The following is a 25,156-nucleotide window of genomic DNA, read 5'->3' on the forward strand; positions in this document are numbered from 1 at the left end:
GACTACGAATACAGTACCATCCCTATTGAACCTAATATTTTTATTTCAGGACTCGAGGTTTTAACTTTTAAATGATAAAATGCTACTGAATGCAGAAAAACAAATTCTGCTGTGTAACCCTTTTAGCTATTTCTGGATCAAGGATAATTTAAGATTGGGTTTTCCTGGGATCTCTAAGCATGGGACTAATGATAAATTCTCAGTTCAATTCTTGTGAGAAAGATGGGGATCCAATTTTAGATCTACTTTAGAGAAAAACTGGGAGGTAAACTTGGAACAGATTGGATTTCCCAAAGAGGGCTCTGGGGAGAGTTACCTTTATCTGCCACTGTAGCAAATTGGGAACATACAGCGAACCCTTCCGTTCTACCAGGAGTGCTGTTTGAAGTGAGACAGTAGAACCAGTCATGGCCTCCTTATCTGTCCCTTGAATGATCGGCTCCTTCAAAGAACTTTCTTATCCTTTCTCATCCCACTGAGTGACATGGCTGCTGCTACAGAAAGAAACATTAATAACAAACTCCAGCAGTCCTAATTCATGTGAGACTTATGATTTGGCCAGTTTGAAAATATCACCTGTTGGCGATATATCATCTTGCTTATGCATTTACTTGATGTAACAGTAAGCTTCCTTTTATGGTGCATTTTACTGTTCACAAGTCACATAGTCTTCTGTGACCCTGTGCTAGGCCGTGGCACACTTTTAAACTACTAGAATAATTTTCAAATAGTCCCAGCAGATTTTTGGCCTGTGATTTTTTTCCTTTTTCTATTTAAAAAATTACATAAGTAATATGTAATTATTGACAAAAAGAAATTAAGATAGGCAAAAAATTGTTACCTAAATACTACCCCCCTTTTAATAATCACTTTTAATATTGTGGGGAAATATCTTTTCAAATTTTTTTTGCAAATATGTACAAATAAGTAAATATATGGCTCAAACAATCATACTTTTTTAATTGTGGAAAATTTCTAACTTACACAAAAGCAGGAGTGCTGTAATGAACTGCCATATACCCGCCCCAGCTTCTCTAGCTGTCTACACGCGGCTGGTCTCATCTATTATCTTGTCCTTACTACAGTATTTTGAAGGAAATCTCAAACATCATGTTTTTTCTTCTATATTTTTTCTATAATACATGAACTGGGGGAAATAAAAACCATGTTTTCACATGTAAAAATCTTAACATTTGAACATAGTCTTTTTGTTGACAGATTCATAAATACTCTTTACAGTTGATTTCTTGATTTATAAGGATCTTTTAATTAACTTTTTTTGCTTTATTCTACAAGACAGAATAACTCTACCGTTATTACTAACGATATGATTACAGCATGAATACGATTTTAAGATTTCTTGGTAATTCTTTTTGTTTTTCGAATCTCATTGTTTATTATTGTATTTTTCGTTTAATGATATAGGATTTAATATTCTCCTTTGCTAGTAAGTAAATACCTTTATTTTAAATGGCTACGTGATACGTTCACCCATTTCCTTCTTGGAACACATAGGAAGTTAATGTTTTATTATAAACAAAGCTGAGTTGACTGTCTTTGTTCATGTGTTTGCTCATTAAAAGTTTTCATTTTGAATTTAAGATAGCATACGAACAGGAGAATGTATAAATTTAAAGCTCTATTAATTTTTCACAAGGTGGAATCAACCTCAGAGTCAGAGCAGCTCTCCTGGCCACGCAGATGTCCCCTGCGCCCGTCCCTCCCCCTCACACACACACCAGGAGTGACCACTGTCCTCACTTGCAACGCTGCACGTTCATTTTCCTCTTGTTTGAACCCATATAGATAGGATTATTTAGTACACGCTTTTTTACATCCGGCTTCTTTTCCTCGAGATTATTTTTTGAGGTCCTTCCACGCTTACTCTCAGCGCGTGTATTCAATGAGGAGTAGTCTGTATAACCCACTGTTTAGCCTGCTGGACGTGGACATTTGTGTCGTGCCAGTTTGGGGCTATTACAAATAGTTTACACACTTGACAAATATTTTCTAAAGATTCCCAGGTGTCAAATCTGTGTTTAAAGGAAAGGAGGCTCTTGCTACATGTGGCCAGACTGCCCTGCGTGAAGGCTGTGCCGGCTTACTCCCACGGGAGTTAGGCGGGCCTGCCCTCCACGTTCCCGTGTGTGCCGATCTCACTGGTCCATGTTTTGAAACCGGCTGTCACTGCATGACTAGGGCTGCAGTGGTGTCTGAAACCTTTCAGGTGCCTAAAAGGGCTTTTTAAATCTCAGAGAGAAACTAACACCAGAAATGCTTGAGTGGCTGTTAGTGAGGTGGCCTTTAAGACAGTTATGCCCTAGAAAAGTGTTGGGCTAGTTGGGGAGATAAGACGTATAAGGCAAGTGGCTAACAGCACAAGTGCCAAGTGAGCAGTTGCGGCGATGCTGTGAGACTTCAGCAAGGGAGGGATCAGAGCGTTTCTTCGCCGGAGTGTTCAGGACAGGTCGGCTCTCTGTTACTCCCTTTGACTTGAGGCTGCTTTCCTCAGCAGAGGCCTGGCTGGGGCAGAGACCATTTGAATTACAGAGGCCAAAGCCAGTGTTTTGGCCCCGTGCTCTAGTGGCTCGTCCCCCTCATCATGTAAGAGTAGCTCTCTTGCTTCCTGTTTGGAAATACAACAGTGTACTGGCTCCAAAATGCTAGCATTTGATGTAAAATTACTGGTACACATCAGTGTCATTTTTTTGAAATGTATGTTACAGATTCAGTAGTCTGTTCCAACTGTACTTGGGCAATTGAAAAAAAAGGGGTGACAGCTTGATGTGGTTGCAAGCACAGCTCTGGGCTCTGTGAAACCTTGGGCAGATCACCGCCCCTCCCTGGGCCTCGGTTTATCTATAGGAGGAGGAAAGGGCCTGTACACAGTTGAGGGCTTAGGGCCCTTCTCGTATAGAACGGGAGCCCCTCTGCCGGTTCCTGCTCGTGTTACTAGCAGCCACCCGTGCGCTGCGTCAGACGGGCGAGCTCCCGGCCAGTCAGCGTGAGGAGCCGCGGGGTCTGGGCGCGGCTGCCCCCGGGCACCTCCCCGCCCGCCGCGGCGGGGCCGCAGCGTCACCACGGCGCTTTCAGAAAGTCACGGAATTCCCCACCTGCTGCCCCTTTCAAAGGGAACTTTTAAAAAACGATTTTCTCAGAATTTCAAATGAGTATTTCGCAGAAATGAAAGTGCCTTGCCTTTTCTTCCGTTTGAGCTGTCGCTGTTCCCTTGGGAAGAGGAATGCATATTTCTATGCACATTTAACGGACGAGTTGAATAAACGGGTCACTTGAGTATGTCAGCATTTTAATGTGATGAGATCTGTTGTGTGCAAACTGAATTTATCTGACGTTTACTCATAGTTTTTCTTTGATGAAGAGTCAGTATTTCATGAGCCTCAAGGAAGCACCACCACAGCCACTTGTAGCGTTTTGTATTGTAATAAAGGACTTAACCCGAACGTGGAGTACAACCTAAGAAAAAGAAGAAATGGCGAAGATGTTGCAGTTTAGCACTTTTCGAGTTTTTCGAAACGTGCTCTAAGGGAGAAGGGATAGATTTTACATAGCTAATAGCTTTTAAGTGACAGGCTGCAGTTGGGAGAGAACGAGGATGCGTGATAACATGGTAACGATGGAAACGACGATGCGCGATAACGTGGTAACGACGGAAACGACGATGCGCGATAAAGTAAAGTAACAACAGAAAATCTGCTTGATAAATGTGCTGGCGAGCAATGATCTGTGATAACATGGGATAACAGCGGAAGCAAGGATCACCGTGTCGCATTAGTAATGTGAAGCGAGATCGTGACGCGCGTAATGGCGGAGAAACAACGATCATTAATGTAACAGCAGAAGCAGCGTCGCGTGATGTGTGCTGTGGAAAACGGACTGCGTAATGCGTAATGCTGCAGCGGAAACAGCAATCGCGTGACCGCGTAATAACGAGCAATGATCGCGTGAAATAACGTAACGACGGAAGGCTGTCATTTCCGCAGACATTCGACTGACAGCGCTCAGCCTGGGAGGAGATGCTTCCTCCGCCCCCACCCCCAAGCAGGTCTCCAAGGAGGCTCCCCTGGCCCCTGCGAGAAGTGGTGCTTAGGCGAATAGCAAGCAGTTCCAGACTGTCGCTGTGAAATTTCGTGGGACACATTTTCCGCATTTTGTAGCTGTGCACCTCGTCCCATTGTGGAGTGACGGCAAGGCGGCCCCCTCGCGTATCACATCTCGTCATGCGCCTGCGTTCTGAGGTGTGTCTGGCTCTTCTTCCTTCCCTTCTCTCTCCCTTCGTGGAGTCCCCTGCCCCACTTCTCGTGGCCTCGCTGCTGCCATGTGAGAGGAGCTCTGGAATTCGAGGGGCGGGTGCTCAGTCCAGGGTCACGGCCCATCAGAAGCGTGGTGACGCACGGGTGGTTTGCTTCCGGTCAGGGAGTGGGTCTGGTGTGCCCGCGCTCGGGTGCTAATGTGTCCACGAATGAAGGAGGAAAGGGCAGATGCTCTCATCTAGGAAAATTATATTGGAAGGAAAACGCGCCCTAAACTTGGGCTCTGCAGCTGTCTTCAGGAAATTAGGGCAGAAAGAAATCTTCCTGTTTTTCCTTATTTATATTTCTTCGTAGGTGTTAATGAATACTGAGAATTTTCAAAGCCTGTATGCTAAGCAGAGTCCTTATGTATTCAGAAGGAGAAATGCAAGTTTGAACGAGGGGAACTCAGTTTGCTCAGTGCCTGCTCAGTGCCAGGCACTATGCTTGGGCTTCACTATCTTCCTCCAGTTCAGTAAAACAGCCCTGGAGGTAAATGCATTGAGAAGACGGTCTGGAATCTGGGCCAGATGAGCAAGGCAGAGTGCGTGACTTCCACTCCAGCAGGCGGAGGGACATGGAGTCACGCAGGGATAGCGTTTTAGAACTAGGTGCTACCTGAGATCGTGTCAACTTCCTGTCTTAGCAACGTGACGCAGGGCAAGGAGCACGGGTTGGAATTGAGACAGCCACTTGCTTCCTCTTGACAGCTGACTCCGTCACCCTGTTTATAAAATGAGAGCGGCCATGACACGTAGGGCGCAGGTTTGTGACAGGGTCAGATACCACATGCCGTTTGCAGATGGGGCGGTCTGTTCACAAACGGGCGCCGGCCAAGGCGCGAGCTGTTAGGGTTTTGCTCAGCGGAAGGATTATATTTAGCTTTCCTGTGTCTGGCTGTGGGCCCCTTCTAGTTCCTCACCCTTTTCTTCCCCTCATGCGGGTTCATTTCTGCAGTAGATATTCAACGATGCCGCCTGTGTTGCCGGGCTTAAAATAAACCCTGTTCTTTTCACACAGTGAAACTGTGCAGTTGCGTGACATTTCTTTTCCTACTGGGATAAGTGATCCCAAACCTAACTGACTTAAGACCCCTGGTACCTTTTTTCTAAGTGCTAGACTCTTCAGATACCGGGAATGCCAGGCGTGCAGGCCTTTGGGGTGTAACTTGGGCCGCGGAAACAGACGGTGGATCGTGCGTGGGGCTGATGCACCGACGAGCCTGGCTTTGCGTCTGCTCCAGGGACGGGTCCGGACGCTGGGGGCTGCGCCGGCCTATGGCCGATGCTCCCCGCTCGTTAACACTGCCGAGCTGCGCAGGGAGCGCGGCCCGCAGGGTGTGTGGAAATCACTGTCTGGTATTTTCGTCATTAGAGCCAGCTTGTTTTCCACAAGGTGAAGGAAATTTTGGTTGAATAGTACGTTCGCAAAGTGACTGTACCTCACCTCGGTGTGGTCAGTCTCGTTTCATTCAGCCTGTGACTTGGAAGACTCTGGCGTTTCCCCAGCTTTCGGTCGGGATGGCCGGCTAGGTGTGGTCCAGCCCAGCCTACGGGCTCATCCCTTGCAGGCTCTAGGAACCCCCAGCCTGTGTAGGTGAAAAGTCTCCCCCAAGAAGCACCGGGGAGCCGTCTTTGTGACGCGGCGCGTTTTGGATCCCAAGTCTTAAGATGGGACTCCAGGGGTCCCTCCTTTCCGAGGAGGTGGTCCTTGTGGCCCCGGGAAGTGCTCCTGAGTCTGCTTTTGGCTCCGACTTTGGTTGTCTGGGATGCGGTCAGAGGCATGACAGTAGGGAGCACAGCATCCGTGCTCTCCTGATCTCCAGATGGCGCCCCGGAGACCTTCGACGCCGCGGGACTGCTCCACTCAGGCCGTCGGTGACTCCGCTGCCTCCTGGCCTTTTCGTTGTTTTTCAAAGGAGCTAGACTTTCACAGTATATGGGATACGGTTAACATGTGACAGCTCATAAATGTGGCACGTAGCGATAGGCACCAGGGTAGGTAAAGAATGCTTCTCCGAGGTGAGGTCAGGAAGAGGCGCCAGTCGTGCTGCTGTGAGCAGAATTAGTGTGGGTGTTGGGGGTAGGGGCATTCTGGGAAAAGGAGGCATGTGAGGAGGTGCAGCATGTGAACAAGCCTCGGGGACAGAGGCGATGAGGCCCGTATTAGGAGGGCCGTATTATGCCTGGCAGAGCTGGGGAGGGTTTGAGTAGGGGGGGTTTGAGTGGGAGAGTGGCCTTAGGCTTTGCAAAGATTAATCTGGCAAAGTGTGTGGGACGCATTGGAAGTGGGTAGAAATGGATGGAAAGAGCCTGGTGCCAAGCCGAGAAGGCTGACCTAGGTTGGGTGGGGGACTGAGGAAGGACCGGCCGGATGCGGGCACCGAAGCTGTCATTTGGGTAGGCAGTGTCGTCCTGGGGACCTGACTGAGGCAGCAGGCTTAAGCTTGGGAGAGGGGCTTAGGAGTGACTTCCGGTGGAGTTGGGGGAGACAGGTAGAAGGTCTGGGTTGGGCATTTGGCAGCTGTTAGATATGCTAGTAAAAGGACTCATTTCTGGCAAGTTCCATGGGACAGGTGCTCTCTGAGGTGCTTCTTGCATGAGGAAGGAGAATGTGCAGTTTTGGGAAAACGAAACCCACCTTTCGTATCTACACTGCCCGCCACGTGTCAGAATCTGACATGCATTTTTCACAAGAGGTCTTTCTGAGCTGTTTTCCATGCCACACCAAATGCTTTCGGGTCCTCAGGGGTGTCAGGAGCAGGTTCCCCGAACGTGCCTTCTCTGAGCCCCACCGACGGCTGTGGCAGGGTGCCGAGGACCCGGCAGGCCCGCTGACCCCGTGGCAGCCATTCCCCTCTGGTAGGCTGGACTATCCCAGGTTCAAGGTCCTCCTCGTCTTCGTCTGCAGGCCTGGTGGGCTCAGGGGTGGAGGTGAGCGCTGCTGCAGGCCTTTGCTGTGCTGGCGAGATAAATGCTCACTGGGGCCATGCTAAGCCGACCAAGCTGACTCCGTATTTCAGCAGTATTTGTCATAAAAAGAATTCCAGGGATTTGAAGGATCAAAAGTCCAAGAAAAAGAAACATGACATTTTAAAGTTTGTATTTTTTGATTGAGGATTTTTGGAACCAGCTCTGTTTCAGTAGTAGGAATTTTAAACCAGCATCTGAAATTTTTCTGTGAAGTTGAGAATGAGACCCTGACATTCGTAATCGGTAACTCCTTATACAGACACTAATGAGCACAACAGTGAAATTTAATCTTGCCGCTGAAAAAGTGAGAAATAATCGCAGTTTCATTCATTCAGCAAATACTGAGCATTCGTGAAACCCCGGGTACTCTGCCGGGGCCGAATAAGCAAATGTGATCTAATTCTTAAAGTTGGTAAGACGTTTTAATAAATTAGTTTTACTATTAAATTCATACTTAAGAATTCAGATAATTGGCAATCATCAGGATGCAGAAGCATTAAAAAAGTCCCATAGCGTCCGAATCTACCAGAAAGCTGAGAAACAAAAGCTGATTTTGTGGAACAGTACAGTATAACTTTAACAAAAAAGTTCTCCTTAAAAGAATTTTTATTCTAATTTTTTATTGTAATTGTAATTTTATTGTAATCGAGGATAACAGACATAAAACAATACTGTGATCATAAGTGATCAACCACTAAATTTTGTGGAACGAATTAGGTTCTTGAGAATTGAGATAAAGGACACAGCTCAAGGAACGGCAGTTGGGCAGCTGCTTGCTGGAGGTGGTGGGACTTAGACTGATGGGTAAGATTCCTGGGAACGGGGACACAGGGACAGAGCAGACTGTCCCCGCCAAGAGGGTAACCTCATGAAGCCGGGAAGGAGGGCTGCGGCCTGCACCAGGCCTGAGACGTGTAGGGTGGGGGGCGAGACAGCGCCAGGCCCCCACCCCTTAATTCCTCCCCAGCTTCCTCAGCTGTGAAGTGCGGACAGTATCCCTGCCAGCTCCGAGGGCGGACTGTGGGATCAGCCGAGACGACGAGTGTGACGTTCCGGGTGCAGAGAAGGTGTCTCGGGGAGGGAAGTGCTGCTCTCAGGGGGAACGGAGGGGGCCGGAGCACAGAGGGCAGGACTGCTGGCATGTCATCACACTCTGATGCGATGGAAATTAGGAAGCCATTCGACCCGAAGTAGGATGTGACAGGGATGAATTAATAATGGAAGCTACCTTTTGAGTGCTTCTGCGTACTCTGCTTTATGGCCATTATCTGCTGGCCTCACCACCGTCCTGCAGAGGGGTCGGCAGTGGTTCTCTGAGGCTCAGAGAGAGGAAACAAGCACCTTGCCCAAGGTCACCTCTCTGCCTGGAGCGAAGGCAAGGCTGACTCTCGGTCTGCCTGGTTCTAAGGTCGGGCCCCTTCCTCCTGCCAGACGCCTCCCCCTCTGCCTGGGAAGCATCTGTTGGCTACTGACCCGTGGGAAGAGGCGTGGCTGGCTCAGGGAGTTACCACTGCTGCCACAAGGTGTGTACGTTCAGAGTACACGGGCACACCCCCGCCCACAAAGAACGTGGAGGGACAGGAAGCAGGGCAGCGGCCTGTCAGTGGGAACAGAGACAGGGCCTGGCAACTGGCTGTGGAGAAACAGCACGAGGCGAGTCGGAGATGACTGTGCTGGGCTGGGCTCCAGAAGGCTCAGGTACCCCTGGTGGCGCCCGTGGGTTTCTCAGAAGGGTAACTTCTCGTGGGCGCACACGTAGCAATCCCTGCAGGCTTCACAGTAATTCTTGCTTGATGTAGGTGGCATGTTGCTTGGCCAGATTTCTGTTCTAGAATGATCCGTGTCACTGGGGATTGGGAGGGAGGAGTGACCTGAGGTAAGAGATACTAAGTGTTCCTTGGGCCTCAGCCTTTTGCATCAAGGACAGTTCTTCTCCCAGTGTTGGAGGACCAGTTTTTTAAATTTCTAGTCTATCTGAACTGATACTTTGGTAAAATAAAAAAAGAATTACTAGGAAAAGAAACTGAAAAAGACGTGCAGAGTGCAAACTCTCATTTTTTATTATTAGATTCAACAGATATAAAATTACTCCGTCAAACTGCCATAAAGATTTCTAAAGCTTATTCTCGACTTCTGCATTTAATTTCGAGTACAGACTATTAAACCATTCGTGGACGGGTGCACTTTGAGAGCAGTGGTCTAAGAAGAAAGTTTGTTAAGCAGATGAGTAAACAGGGTGTTTACATGAGTATTTACGTGATTTAAGAGTAAGATTAATCTTTCAGTTAGCATTTCAGATACTTTAGGTGTTCACATATGCTTTAATTACGGGTGACATCTTTTCAGTAACGTTTCATATTAGGGGGCGGGGATATGAAACCGATATGCCAGGAACTGGGGCTCACGCAGGACCGTACAGGATCCGTACGCGCAGACCGGCACAGTCCTCGGAGAAATGGGCGCCTTTACTTCCTCTGTTGTTCTGAGAACTGGGGTATATTCTTTTGCTCGTTTAACTCATATTAATATGTTTTCTTTGTTAATTTTTGGCTTACCTTTGAAGAGATTTTTATATTTCAGTGGATAATCTTAGGTATGTTCTTTATTTTTTTATCTTTTATTATTGTAAATGGTTTTTTCTTTATTTTTTTTATTTTTAACATTTTATTTTTTACTTTCTCCCCCCTAGGAATATTCTTTTAGGGGGAAGTCCCTAAGCAAACTTTTTAAAAAAAGTCTCAAGAGTTATGTATGCTGTTGTAGCGATCATGTCATAATTTAATTGGTTCATATTTCAGATTAGATTTTTGTCTCTAGCTGCTAGTGTCTCTTATTTTATATTTTGAGCTATTGTACTTTTGCTGATGTCTTTCTCACTCTGAGGTGATTTGCTGTGTTGTTCTCTTAGTCTAGAATTCTCTCTCCTGCCTTTAGTGCCCAGCCTAGGGGCCTTCCCTCAGCGCCTGGCCTCCGGCTGGCTCCGGGGGCCTCTGCTGAGCTGGCCTCGAGCCCCTGCCTTGTGGCACTCTCTCCCCTCCCCTCCCGTTCCCTTCGCCCCGAAGTCAGGACTGCCCTTCGTTTTGTGTCATACTTCAGATTACGCTTTCCAAGGCTCTTTCCTGCATCTGCTCTCTCCTTTCATCCTGAGGACGATCCCATGAGGTTGGGATCAGCAGGGCGGAGCTGCCTCCTCCTCCCAGAGCCCCACAGCTGGACGAGGGCGTCGTCTGCACCCCTCAGCCCTGCGCCCCCACAGTGCCTGGTACCCCTGGGTCCAAACTTCCGGACGCGCTCGGGTTTTGAGTTTGCGCAGAGGCCTGTCATTTGGAGGTCCTCTTTCTACTCGGTATTCACATTTGCTATCTGAAAAGTCAGTCTTAGAGTCCTCGCAGTGTCACAGGCCCCTTTGAAAGGAAGAACCTTCAGAACCCACGCAGGGCGTGGCAGTGCAGACCCGCGGAGCCCGCGCGGCTCGAGATGCTCTCTGGGTGCATCTGTTCACAGTCCTCTGCACCTGGGATGTAACAGCAGACGTGGGGGGAGGGCGGGTTTCCTTTATTTCAGCAGTAACATCCAGCGTACTGGATCGCACAGAACATTTCTCGTGAAGAAAAGAATCCTGCTTTGGAAGGAGGGAGGCACGTTGAAAAATCACATTTAGTCCAAGTCCAAGTCATTTGCACTTGACTTTGGGGCATGTGGGTGTGTGGGTGTATGTTTTCTCCCTCTTTATCGTCAAACAGACCTGGGTTCCAAAGTCGCCCTGCCACATAGTAGGTAGGTATGGTGACCTTGGTTGAGTTATTTCCCTAAACTCGTTTTCTCATCCGTAAAATGGAGAAATATTATCTACCTCGAAGGACCATTGTAAAGATGAAAGATGACGCATGCCCTGCACTGAGGGAGCGTGGGCTCCGTAGGCGAAGGTTACCTATTAGTAAACGCGGGAGAGGGATGGGAGAGGGCGGGACCCAGTAAGGGAGCGCCTGCTGGCAGTCGGCTATGGTCTTGGTTCCCAAACCTGAGTGGGCATCAGGATCACCCGGAAGCCTTTTTAAACTACAGCTTGCTGAGCCCGCCCCGTCCTTTCTGATTCCTGTGGTCTGATGTGGGGCTGGAGAATGCGCATTCCTGAGTTTCCAGGTGATGCTGCTGCCACTGCTGGTCTGGGGACCACACTTTGGGAAGCACTGGGCTTCAGGTGACTCAACAGTGAGCACCGAGGTATTGTAGCTGCACTTGAAAGCCAAGCCTTCTGTGCTTAGGGGTCCTCTGCTAGAAAATGCTCGAAACGCATCTTGCACAGACTAAATTTAGTATCAAGGGTTTTTCCTCCTGCAGTCCAGGAGTCTTGTTGAATACATGTGAAGAAGAAGTTGAGAAAGTCCCGGTTACAAACATTGTGGATAGTCTAACAGTGTCACATTGGCTGAGGTATGTGAAAGTGCTTTTATAAAATGCTAAAATCTGAGAAAATATTTAAAATACCTTTGTTTTTAAGATTTAACATCATAGTGGAATATAAAATAGTGTGACTTAGGTTTCTCATCTCAATGTGCTGTTTACCGTATGTATTTTTCTCTTTCTCCTCCAGGCTGCTGACTTGAGTAAACCAATAGATAAAAGGATATACAAAGGAACACAGCCTACTTGTCATGACTTCAACCACCTAACAGCCACAGCAGAAAGTGTCTCTCTCCTAGTGGGCTTTTCCGCAGGCCAAGTCCAGCTTATAGACCCAATCAAAAAAGAAACTAGCAAACTATTTAATGAGGAAGTAAGTAGCACCCTGTCTAAGCTGTTAAGATTCCCTTTAAGAATTTATATGTCCTTTCCAAGGGTAGTGGGCCTTATACTTTGAGCTAAGCCCGTTTCTCATTCTCTTGGCTGTCCTGCTTAGCGTTGCCCAAGTGTAAAAGTGGTGAATTAACTTGTTGACTTTTACTTGTTCTTTGGGGTGACTGTTTTCTGTTTTTTGTTTTTTTTTTTCATGGAGAATGTTCAGGCGTCTATAGCAGATGCTTTAAAACTTTTATAATGGAGATACGGGTGAGACTATAACTTGATATTTATAGATTAAAAAAGAAAATATAGAATTCCAGACTTTGTTCACATCACCAGAAAATTTCATACAGATCAAAGGATTCGATGACATTTTCTTAGGTCGCTTTTGTGTGTATGTTTGACAGGCGTTTGGCTAAGAAATCATGCTCTTGCTCTTGAAAATATTTGCTGTAAAATCACCTCTGACATAGTTAGAAATCCTGGCACTTAGAATTGGATCCCACGACATAACCATTGCCAGTGGTGTAGTATGTCCTGGAGTTTCTGGTATCTTCGGTTTCATTCTGGAAGGAGCCTGAGATAGCTGAGCTGGGTTGTCTGTTCAGGAACACATGAGGACTGTTAACCTGACAGGCGGAGATGGCCAAGTCGATTGCGTGTGTTAGGGCTGCTGCAGAGGCTCTTCGGCCCCAGGATCGCCGTTGCGTGGTGAACGGCTCCTTCCTCTGTTCCAGCACGCCTTAGCCAGCGGGGGAGGTGACGGAGGCTTGCTGGGTTAGAAGTCCTGAGTTCCACCCTGTTTGCGACCTCAGTCCTGATGTGACAAGGGTCAGGTCATGTGGGACCCCTCTCTGAGGAAGGACAGTGGTTTCGATGCCACTAACTGAGAACAGAAGCACACCATGGTTTCTGGCTCTTAAGAAATAATTTGGGGACGGATATTCAGCTTGACAGATTGTGGTTAAAATCCTGATTCATTTGCGGTCTCTGTGGCAGATGCTGTCCATGCGTCCCCAGCATCCATCCAACGTGCCCCTGTGTGGCGTTGCCAGTTGGGTTGGAGAACCTTTGAACCATGCTGTCTTCTCTCTAGCTGCATTTGGGTTGACTGGCAACAGAATTTGCCATCCGGATTGACGAACTGTGGAGGAGAAGTATTTCATCCCATTAAAAAGCAGAAATTTATTCTTATTTACCTAGATATTTTACTAATATCATCTAAGGAAGTGATTTCTAAGTTAGCTGGATTGTAATCAGCTAATTGTAATCAGTTCGTTCATTCTTTCATTTATTGTGCGTGAGAGCGGGGCCTCAAAACCAGCCTTCTGTGCAGTTAATAGAACTCTTGAATTTGGGCTCCTCGTGGGTTTTGTTTGTGTCGGTAGGGACGTGCTATTAAGGGGGAAGGGATTGAAATCATGTAAAAGGCTGTCGGTAAACAAGGGCAGGAGGCCGCTCTGCTGAGGATGGCACAGAATGCCACTTAGAGAACAAGAAGGGTTTGTGTGTCATCGCCGGGGGAGGGCAGGAGCCGGGGACCACAGGTCCCTGGAGTCTCAGGGCCCAGTGGGCACTCAGACGCATCAGCCCGACCCGCCCTGACTCTGGGCAGCTGGGGGCAGCAGGCTAGAAAGCACCTCCTCGCTCCTCATGACCGAAGCATGAGTTACATTTTATTTGAAAAATGGCTGTTCACAATGCTAGGACTGTGTATGATGTAATGCCAACTTGGCCTTGACAACTCGAGACTAAAATTGATTGCCCTTCACAGTATGGAAATTCTTTGGCTGCATGGATGACGTTTTCATCAGATTTTGGTCAGGGAGTCTCAGAGCAAGGGTCGTCAGGTTTGTTTCTCATAGAGTGCCAGGAACAGTAGTCGACGCAGTCATCACGCCACGCTTTGCACTGTCAGAGTCTCTGCTTTATTCCCTCTTGGGGATGGTGTGCGACTGTTGCCATTTTACAGACGAGGAAATTGTCAGAGAGAAGGTAAGTGAAGTGTCCAGATCAGGTGCAAGTTGATGGTAGAGTTGGAACTAGAAACTTATTCCATAAGCTCTTACTCATTGGGGACGTGCTCCCCACCGTGGAAGCAGGACAGGCCCTTGTCTCCCCAGGAGCTCACTTAGGAAGCTGCACGCACAGTGCTGGGGCGTGTGTTCTCCCGGGGCTGTGACCAGAGGGCCAGGGGACACGCGTTAGCCGTATTCTTCAGTGTGTATCAGATGTCATAAAACGAAAGCAAACATTAAGCTCGACGGAAGTCTGAGAAGGCTTCCAGAAGGTGACATTTGATATCTGGGTCTTGAACGATGCAGAGGATTTGGAGGAGTGGGAGGCAGGCCTTCAGAGCTGGAGGGCGCAGTGGCGGGGAACAGCCTGGAACCGAGGGCGGCCAAACCACAGCCTGCGGGCCTCGGGGTGGCAGGAGTCAGCCGTACCAAAGAAGCCCTTTCACGACATGCGACAAGTTCGGATCTGACTCTGGAGGCTGTGGGGGAGCCTCTGGGCCTCTACTCAAGGGGGCGACAGGGTCAAATGCGTTTTCTTAGGATTCTTGTGGAAGGTGGATTAGAATGAGGAGAGAAGGAAGGTAGCAAGCCCAGCGACAAAGCTCTAGTAACTGCCCAGGTGAGGGCTGAGGGCTTGACCTGGAGTTGTGGCCATTTTTTCATTCGCCAGACCTCGATTGCCTGCCGTGTGCTTATCATTGGGTGCAGTGGCAGATGACCCCGGCCCTGCTTCACCCCTCTCAGGGGGGAGAGAGGAATGACGAACAGCACACCTGCCTTTAACACGCCGCAGCGCACACACACACACACAGCCGCGCCGCGGTTTACTGCCTTTACACAGCACATACCCTGCGCACACACGGCAGATGGTGACTTGTGATGTAGGAGGAGACAGTGGGCCTGAAAGAAACACGAGGCCTGTTTTAAGTGGGGAGGAGGAGACCGTCTCTCCTCCCGGAGTAAGTGGCGTGCTTTAAGGTGAGCCTCGCGTGAAGAGGCGGCCAGGTGAGGAACTGGAAGAGGCTCCTGCAGGCAGGAGCGCAGGTGAAGGCCCTGGGGTGGGAAAGAACCTGGGACCAGAACCGAGGGAGGACGGTGGGCACCTAGAGGGCGGTACAAAGTGGAGTATGAACCTGGGGGCCCGTGCCACTCAGGGTCCGGCCCAGGTCTGTGTCCTCTCCTGAGTCTGGGTCCGATAGAAGGGACAGGAGCGCGAGGCGGTCAGATTGGCTGCGTCTCGGAGACCGCACTGGGGAGACGTGTGGACACAGCTTGGGTTTCTGGCGATCATGGCGCTACACTGGGTACGACTGTGGAAGGAGCAGGTGTCGGGGCCCGAGGCAGAGGGCAGACAGAGGTCCGTTTCGTGCATGTGAGACTCGAGAGGCTGGTAGGTGGTTGGCTACGTGGGTCTGGAGCCCAAAACTAGAGGTAACTAGGGGAGTCGTCAGCATATAAATAGTAGTCATACCCCCGAGGTTAGGAGGAGGGTCTGCGGAGAAAGTACAGGAGGAGCCAGGCACCCGGGACCAAGCCCCGACCGCGCTCCCAGACGGGCCATCCCACCGTGCTGTCCCCAGAGGCGCTCTTAAAGCCATCAGCTTTTTCACCCTAAATTTGCAGACTCAGCCCCGTGGCTAAGACCGGGGACCCTGGAGGCCGAACACCTGGGGCTCATATGGCAGCTCTGCCGCTGACTGGCCGGCGGTGTGGCTCTGCTCCCTGCCCCCTCAGCTGGGGAGTGGGTGAGCGCACTACCCAGCAGAGGGCGTGCTGCCCTTGAGCTGTTAGCACAGAGCGCCCCTCGAACAGCTCCTGGGGAGGTGAGATACCGGCAGTTTTGAAGGAGAAACAGAAGTACCGTTCCAGGACAAGAAGGTCAGAGCAGGGCAGCCCAGGCAGAGAATCCTCGTGTGTGAGGCTGAGTGCGGGGGCTGCTCTCTCCTCTCGGCCACCGTTAACACGTGTGCCCGGTACTGATTATTCTGACCATGCCTCCTTTGTAGAAGTACCTGGTACGTGAAAACAGTGCATGGTTAGATGGATGGATGGATGGATGCCCGGTAGGCATGGAATAGTACATTCCAGAAAGCCACCTGAGATTAAAGGTAGATGAAAATCTCTATACGGTAATCGAGTGTATCTTAAAAGTGTATCTCAAGAGTATATCTTAAAACGGGGGTGATTTTTTTCCCCATTAATTAAAAAGTAGAAGCATCTCGAACACTTGCGTAGAGAAACATTGAGACAGCGCAGTATGGAGAAGAGGGAGAGCACCCCTGTCAGTCCCGGCGTTGTCCCCAAGACTAAGAGCCACAGCTTCCACTGCGGACGCCAGCAGCCTTCGCTGCCAGCCTGGACCCAGATCCGTTCGGTTCGCAGAGGCTAGAGCCACTCCTGGGCCATCCAGTCACCCTGGCTGCTGTGCCTGCGCCCCCAGCAGGGAGGAAAGTCCCTGGTCCTTTCCGGCCTCCCCTGGGGAGTGAGAGCTCAGACCCCAGGGCCTCCGCTGTCTCCAGTCTCCAAGTGGGTTTTGGGTTTCAGTTTGTAGCCCTCGGCATCCGCTGGGCCTCCGCTGAGGGTGGTGTGGCACATCCGGTGAGCTCCAGACCGTAGAGCCTGCCTTCATTATAAGAGCCACCTGGGACGGAGAGTCACCCCATCAGCATTCAGCCTTGTGTGAAACACCCCTAAGGGGTGGGGGCTTCGCTTTTTATTTCTAGTGGTTATGATGCATTGGGCAGGAGGAATTTTAAAGGGACAATTTCTATATGGCGGTGAACTCAGCCTTGTTTGTCTTTTTAAAAATTCCAATTATTTCAAGGTCATAGCCATAGAAGAGTAACTTCAGAGGATTCTCAAGTATGTTTTGACTGTTGGATAAGAAGTAAAATTGAAAAAGAACATGTCGTCTTGGCTTCTTTCATTGCCGACGTGTAATGAGACCCTCCGTCCTTGACTTTGTCCTCCTCACAGGTGTGGCCGGGGCCAGCACGTTGCGTAGGCCCCGCCTCCCCATGGTCTCGTCCAGGTCTGCGGGAAGGGCAGGGAGCCGGCCCTGCCCTCTGGGCCCTCTGGCTAGCCCACGGCTGTGACTTCTCTCCAGTCCCCCCAGTTAGTTGCAGGCTCCTCCTGCACCAGTGCCCCCAGGAGTGAGTGGGGGCGGGCGGGGCGGGGGACCCAGCTTTGCGACATTCTGTCCAGTTCTGTATCAAAAGAGTGGCTCTGTGCATTTCATGACTTTTGTTTTTGCTTTTTTAATCGAAGGAGGTGAGCGCAAAGTGATGTGCTTCTTTCAGTCTTCACATGAAATGACCTCCGGTCCTCGTACGCGGCCTCCAAGTGCCCTGTCCCCAGCCTCCCTCGGGAGGCGGCTCTCCGTAGCCGCCTTTGCGCTCAAAGCCCTTGTGGCTCCATTACGGCTCTTCCCGCAGCCGCTGTGGTTTTTGAATTGTTTTAGTAATTTTGTTATAAATTGATAACCGCATTTTAAAATGCATACACATTCCCCCAGAAATAACATTGTCCTGCCTGTCACGTTGCTAGTAGTGAAAGGAAGTAGGAAACTGAGTGCTCCCGAAGGCTTCTTTCTAGCAGCGATGCTTTAATGTGGTTACAGACTGGTTTTTATTCTCGTTTCCTTTTAACTAGTTTAGTATAGTTAGAAAGTCTGGTCTGTTAAGGCCGTTGATTGGTGGTTTGGGCGTGTGTTTGATTCTCACTGGGTTAATGTCAGTGGCAGTGGCAGTGGGACAGTTTCTTTGGCATCAGAGTGGGGAGCATGGGGTGAAAGCGGGAGGGGGGTGCGGGGGCCCCCTCCAGGGGAGGTGTCCTGACACACAGAAATGGCACATTTGATATCCAGATTTTTAAAAATGAAAGTGGTTATAAAAGTAGGCCTTTGGAGCATTTCGGAATTGACTGTCGCCTGGAGAGCCCATCGGCTGTGCCAGGCGAGCTCACAGAGACCGTCTCAGCTGCCTCGTCTCCCCGGCTGCTCGTCTTCCTGCCCCACGGCGGGTTCCAGGAGCGGGGCTCCAGCACTCCTCAGCTCCTTGCCACCAGAGTGTCCCCGCTGGCGTCGGTGTTTCTCCTCGGCTTCTGGTCTCCAGCTGCGAGCAGGGGGCTGGCTTCTCCCCATCCCTCCCCCAGGCCTGCTCGTCCGTGCTTGCCTAAGGGGGCCTCCGCCTGCTCCGCCTGCCCGAAGCACGTGCCCTCTCGGAGCCTCACTTCCTGGTCTGTGAAACGCTCACCTCACAGACCTGTGTCTCGCCGAAGGGGAACCCGGTGCCCAGAGCGGGGCACCTGGCCTGTCGTGGACACTCACTCAGCGTCACTCATGAGATTCTGGGCCGTTTCTCTGCTTTTCCTTCCGCTTGCCTAGTTTTCGTCCTGCTCCTTGTTTATGAGGAGAGTTTTCAGGGTGTCACGCTCTCCTCTTCCTCTCTGACACCTTCCTCGGAGGGTGTCACAGAGCCGGCTCTCACTGTTCGCAGCTGATTTCCTTGTCTTCCTGGTCATTTTCATGAGCTGCCTACTGGATGAGGACACTTGGATTTCTCCCCACACCCTGTCCCGTCTTTTTCTGTCGCCGCCTTCCTAGTCACTCAGGCGCCCCGTTCTTCACCCCCACCTCCTCCTGCGCCAGCCTGAGCCATCGTTGAGCCCGTCAGGTTTAAGACTGTTTGTCCACGGACAATTGTCGTAGCCTAAGTGGTCCTTCCAAGCACTGCCCCACGTTCCACGCTGCACCCGCTGCTGGGGGATCTCACATTATTCTGCCCCTTCCCTTTTCAGAAACCTGCGCGCCCCACTGTCTGCAGCAGCACTGCCCGTAGAATACAGTGTGAGCCTCACAGACAATTTCAAATTTTCTAATAGCCACAGTAAATACGTAAAAAGTAGGTAAAGTTAAGTTTTTATTTTAATAAGTCCAAAATATTATTTCAATATACAGTATAATCAGCATAAAAATTATGAATGAGCTGGTTTCCATCATTTTGTAGTCTTCGGAGTCCAGTGTGTATTTCACGCTCACAGCACAGTCCGCTTCAGACCATTCGCGTCTCATATAAGTACCGCGGGCTGACCGATGGCGCAGCCGGAGCTCCGCCATCGCATTCCAGATGCCCGGGGCTGTGGGATGGGCCGCACAGGGCTTCACGGTCACAGCCCTAGTCCCTTCGCCTGGGACTCCATGGCCTTGAGTCCCAGCTCACAATTCTGGACCTAACTTCCTGCCCTGGCTCAGGTGCTGCAGCCAGGACGGCGTGCGCTTCCTGTCGCCCAGTCTGCCCCCCTGCACTGGTCCCTTCTGTCCCTCTGGGCTGGCTGGTGCTTGGTTCGCTCCCGCCTCAGCATCCCTGGGGGTGGGGGTCGTGTGCAGATGCTCTTCCCCACCTCTCGGCTGCAGTCGGCGTCCTTCCAGTCTTTGCTCGCCTGCCCTCGCTGCCAGAGGGACGCCTTCCTGGCCCCGCTGTTTGTGACTGATGGCACTGCAGTCCCGTCCCCGCCAGGTTTGTCTCGTCTCCCTGGTTGGTTGGTTCTCCACAGCACTCATTCCCACCAGACCCTGGAAATGTCACTGTTTTTTCATCCCTCTCGAATGTAAATTCCAGGCAAGGGACGTCTGGTGTGTTTTAATCAGTGCTGTATCGGTACCTGATGTATGCTGTGCATTCGATACAGAGAGAAAAAGTACTGAGCAAAGTAGTCCCCTGGTATCCATGGGAGATTGGCTCCAGAAACCCCCTGGAGACTGAGGGTGCTCAAGCCCCTTACTAAGTGGTGTAGTGTCAGCATGCGACTTCACCTCATCTCCAGATTACTTGTAATACCTAAGACAACGTACACGGCTGTTACACTGTATTCTTTAGGGAATAGCGACACAAGAAAAGACTGTACATGTTCAGTACAGACACAATCAGCAGCCACCGTGAACGTTGTCACCAGCAACAGAACTTCTTTTCCGATTATTTTCGATCTGCAGCTGGTCGCGTCTCGGATACGGAGGACGGGCTGGGCGTGAGTGGTGACTGAGCGGGTGAGTGAGTGGGTCTTGGCGCTTCCTTGACCTCGGACCTCGTTTCCTGGCGGGTGACATGGCGGTAACACCCACTTCGCTGTGGGGAGCCAGACCCTCTTACTCACGTTGTCGATGGGACTAGAAACGGTCTTATCCTCCATGGGAGAAAATTTGGCGGTCTGTAAAAATTGTAAATGCAGGTACCTTTTGACTTAGCTGCTCCGCTGGGAGTTTATCCTGCAGGTGATAGTCAGTCCTGCGTGTGAAACCGCCGCATGCACAGGGTGGTTCATTGCTACATAAATGTCCGTCGGTTGGGGACTTATAAAACCAACTAAGTGCGTTCATAAAACCGAGTGCCGTGCAGTGTGAGGAGGGAATGAGGACCCCGTCTTCGTCCCATTGCGACCGACGGGCCGGGCGTGTCACCGAGCGAGCCACGGAGGCGCAGGCAGCGCGTGGCGTGCCCTTCAGTATGAAAACCGAGGGCGGGTGCGTTCGCTCCCTGTTCACACAGGGGGACGCTCTGCGGGGGGACAAGGAGCTGCTGGCAGCAGCTGGGGACGGGACCTGGCGTGGAGGGAAGGAGGGGGTCGAGGCTTTCTCCTGTGCCCTTTATGTGTCATCTGTTAGGAAAGCGAAAGCTTGCCCTGCAGGGTTCTCGAAGGGTTGAAGAGCGCGTGTGCAGAGCCCCGTGCCCCAGGCCCGGCGTACAGAGTAGGTCCTCAGATCGGAACTTAGTGCTGCTGTTCTGATGGGGCGCCATGCACCCCAGCTGTGGCCGAGCCCCGGGTACCCCATGAAGCCTCTCTTGTCCCTGTGCCTGAGCGCACGACAGGAAAGCCGCTGGAGTGGAGCAGGTGAGAAGCCCTGCCCCGGAGCGCTGGACCCACGGTCCCTTTACGTGTCTGGCTGCAGGCGGTTAAACTGGCCTGGTCCCCGAGTGCCAGGGAGTGGCCGAATGGCTGAGGGTGTGTGTAGGGGCCCTGGCAGGGCACAGAATACGGGCTCAGGTCTTCGTCATAAGGTACAATCCTGCGTCCACTTACAGCGTTCTCAGCGCACCTTCTCCATACGGAACGAAGTCCTTGGCTGTGTCTCGTCATCCCGGTAACATTTAGTTCGATGACGGTGCTGTGATAGTCGTCTTCGTACTTCACAGCTACGGGGCGACACCGTTTTCACTTGACAGTATTATAATTTCGAGTTCTAATGGGATTGTTTTTGTTGTGTTTCTTTAAGCCAAAAATAAAATTTCTCCTAAGAATTTCCATAGTACTGGAAGTTTTTATATCTGTCCTTAAAACTTTCCACATATGGTAGAGTAACAGGTGACCCTGGAAGACTGAGATGTGACTTGGTTGCAGGGAACTGTGGGGTGCAGGAGCTGACGACCGGTGGGCAGTGAGCTGTGGTGACCCTTAGACATGGGACCAGCAGGCCAGTCACCCTTCTGGGGTCGGGAACGCGGGGGCAGCCTTGGCCTTCTGGGCGCAGCAAGGTCTGGTGGGTTGCGGTAGGCCCTCCTGAAACAAAAGCCTCGACCTGGCTTCGCTAGCCACCTCTGTGACATCCTGTGGAAGAAATGGGGACAGGCTCGCGGACACCCCGCCCAAGCAGTGCTGGGCTCTTTGGCCGTTGGCGTTCGTGGCGATCAGGTGCCTTTTAGAGGTCACCAGGCAGACAGGGTGTGAAAATGCAGTCTGTGTCCCCGAGGCCAGCTTGCCTCGTCTGTTAATTTCAGAGGGCTAGCCGGACCATCCTATGGCTGTGACATTGCAGAGCAGCAAGCAGTGACACCCGCTGCTGAGTGACCTTGTCCAGCCGCGGTCCGCGAGCCCCTGGGCCCTCGTTTTCCACACCAGCAGCGTCGCTCGTTAATCTCTCTTTGAAAAAACCTGCTTTTTCATTTTCTGTAAAATGCGGCAGTCACAGGGCACAAAGCCGACGAGGCGGGAGGTGCCCTGCTTCTTGGCGGGTCAAGGAACCCCAGCCGGTCAGGGGAGGTGGCAGGTCCATGTGGTCGCCAGGGCACCAGCAGAAGCCGCTCGGCGGTGTGTGTCTGCGAAGAACTCGGGGGCTTCCGGATGGTGTCTGGCAGTGCGACTTTGGGCCCGGGCACCCTGGAGAGGGCCACCCCGGAGAGGGCCACCCCACCGTGCCCGTGGCCCCGGCAAGGCCTGCAGGTGGGGCAGGGGCAGGGGCCGTGCCGCCGGGCGGGTTACACGTCTGGCCTTTTCGTGCTTCTGGTTTTGGAGGCTGGACTCCTAGGCCGTGCCCACTGCAGAGATGTCGTCCGTGCAGCAGAAACAAACGGGCAGGGGGACGGCAGCGTTAGGCACCCGCTCCCGAGTCATCCTTGTTCGTCGCTTAAACACCACCTTGTTCCAAAGGAGGTTTGGGCGAATCGCTTGTAACGGTGCACGCAGGACAGCGAATCTGAGTGAGGCGGCCTCGGTGCTGCCAGGGCTGAGGTGGCACCAGGCCATGTGTGGGAGCTGTGCGGGCTGTGGCGGGGGCCACACTGAGCAGCCAGAGCAGGGCCAGGTGACAGCCAGTACATGCAGAGGGGCCCGCGAGGCTGCGCGTAGGTGCCACGAAGCGTAGATGCAGGCCCTCCCAGCGTGAGAAGTGACAAGTGCCGAGGGCAGGCCCTCTGAGCAGCGTGCCCCAGCGCCTGCTACGGCATCTGTCGAATGATTGACTCCCTCAGTGAAAGCCAGGGGCCTCACACCCGAGAGCAGTTCTAGAAAGTGATTCTGCAGGTGGCCGGAGCGCCCCTTGCGGGCCGGGCCGGGCCGGGCCGGGCAGGGCACGGATGGGGTGTGGAGGGCCCGGAGGGACCAGCCCCCACCGAGCAGCCGAGCTCGCTTGCTGGAAAGTAGCCCTGTCAGCTGCTCCATTGTGATAACTTGTTCTCCTTTGTCTTCACAGAGACTAATAGACAAGTCACGCGTAACCTGTGTCAAATGGGTTCCCGGTTCGGAAAGCCTTTTCCTAGTAGCCCATTCGAGTGGGAACATGTACTTGTATAATGTGGAGCACACTTGTGGCACCACAGCCCCCCACTACCAGCTCCTGAAGCAGGGGGAGAGCTTTGCCGTGCACACTTGCAAGAGCAAATCCACGAGGAACCCTCTCCTCAAGTGGACGGTGGGCGAGGGGGCCCTCAACGAGTTTGCTTTCTCCCCAGATGGCAAGTTCTTGGCGTGCGTGAGCCAGGACGGGTTTCTGCGTGTGTTCAACTTTGACTCGGTGGAGCTGCACGGCACGATGAAAAGCTACTTTGGAGGCTTGCTGTGCGTGTGCTGGAGCCCGGACGGCAAGTACATCGTGACCGGTGGCGAGGACGACCTGGTGACGGTCTGGTCTTTTGTAGACTGCCGGGTGATAGCGCGAGGCCATGGGCACAAATCCTGGGTCAGCGTCGTGGCGTTTGATCCCTACACCACCAGTGTGGAAGGCGGCGACCCGATGGAGTTCAGCGGCAGTGACGAGGACTTCCAGGACCTCCTCCACTTCGGCAGAGACCGAGCGAACAGCACCCAGTCCCGGCTGTCCAAGCGGAACTCCACGGAGAGCCGCCCCGTCAGTGTGACCTACCGCTTTGGCTCGGTGGGCCAGGACACGCAGCTCTGCCTGTGGGACCTCACGGAAGACATCCTTTTCCCCCACCAGCCCCTCTCGAGAGCAAGGACACACACAAATGTCATGAACGCCACGAGTCCTCCCGCCGGCAGCACTGGGAACAGTGTCACGACGCCCGGCAACCCGGCGCCCCCTCTGCCGCGGTCCAACAGCCTCCCACACTCCACCGTCTCTAATGCCGGCAGCAAGAGCAGCGTCGCCGACGGGGCCATCGCTTCTGGGGTCAGCAAATTCGCCACTCTCTCACTACACGACCGGAAGGACAGGCACCACGAGAAAGACCACAAGCGAAACCACAGCATGGGACACATTTCCAGCAAGAGCAGCGACAAACTGAACCTAGTTACCAAAACCAGAACGGACCCAGCTAAAACCCTGGGCACGCCCCTGTGTCCCCGCATGGAAGACGTCCCCTTGTTAGAGCCACTCGTCTGTAAAAAGATAGCACACGAAAGACTGACTGTGTTAATTTTTCTCGAAGACTGTATAGTCACTGCTTGTCAGGAGGGATTTATTTGCACATGGGGAAGGCCTGGGAAAGTGGTAAGTTTCAACCCTTAATGCTGCACCAGAGCTAGAACTTGAATAGGTAGTGATTTTTTTTCTTGCGGGAGGGGCGGGGTGTACAATGAATGTGAATGACACTTCTTATTCTTAATGTAAATCTAAATGCATCAGAGCCATAATTTTGGATACTGCATGCCATGTAATTCTGAATCATTTGATAATTCACCTTAGAACGTTTAAAAAATATAATCAAACTAATTGCCAGCCAAGTCAGTCACCCTCTTGGGAGTCCCAGGGCTAGCGTTCCTGTGTTAGACCGTTGCGATCTTCGGGAAGTTACGGCGGTGTGGGAAACAGTGACTCAAATGCTAAAATTAAAATTTCCGCTTTAACTGGAATATTCTCGCTTAACTCCTCAATTAGAATATTGTACACCTGATCAGAGTGTGTGTTCAGTACGGACGGCCATTGTCATTTATAGTCCGATTTTTTATCTTAATCATAAAATGTTTAGGAATCTATGAAATTTAACTTTAGGAACAAAGCGTTCAGCAGGGTTGATTGATATTATTTTTACATTGTTCTGGCAATCCACAGAAAGAGAAGAGCCTTAATTTTTAAAACCCATTTTAGTCATTTTATGACAATTAAAATTGTTTAATAAACATCTTTTTCAAAGAAGCAGTTTGTACCCTTTGATTGAGATTCTGTGCACTAAACAAAATGCCCGCGTTCCCCCGAGCCCGGCCACACTCGTCAGAGGCGCCTCGTGCCACAGAAGCCAAGACCTTTTGTGTCGAACGCACTTTGCTTATGTTTTTCTTCCCACGTGGAAAAGGTTTTGTTTGGGGTTGGTTTTTGTTTTGTTTTGTTTTGTTTCGTTTTGTTTCGTTT

General features: G+C 51.3%; 1 protein-coding gene across 11 annotated transcripts in view; it reads left to right on the plus strand.

The window, feature by feature from the left end:
* WDR20 (WD repeat domain 20) overlaps positions 1-24,943 on the plus strand; it is a 43,627-nt gene extending 18,684 nt beyond the window's left edge. For 2 of the 11 annotated variants that reach the window (XM_039884248.1, XM_039884245.1), the window contains exons 2-3: positions 11,877-12,059; positions 23,042-24,943. In XM_039884248.1, the coding sequence (XP_039740182.1) occupies positions 23,129-24,316 (1,188 nt within the window). In that variant the 5' untranslated portion in view covers positions 11,877-12,059; positions 23,042-23,128 and the 3' untranslated portion in view covers positions 24,317-24,943. Of the gene's footprint in view, positions 1-11,623; positions 11,717-11,876; positions 12,060-23,041 lie in introns of those variants that run through there. The other 9 variants (XM_039884252.1, XM_039884251.1, XM_039884247.1 and 6 more) reach the window with 6 other exon arrangements.
* Positions 24,944-25,156: the final 213 nt, after the last annotated feature.

The sequence above is a fragment of the Pteropus medius genome, unplaced genomic scaffold, assembly GCF_902729225.1.
Source record: "Pteropus medius unplaced genomic scaffold, Ma_sr-lr_union100, whole genome shotgun sequence".
Classification (NCBI taxonomy): Eukaryota; Metazoa; Chordata; class Mammalia; order Chiroptera; family Pteropodidae; genus Pteropus; species Pteropus medius.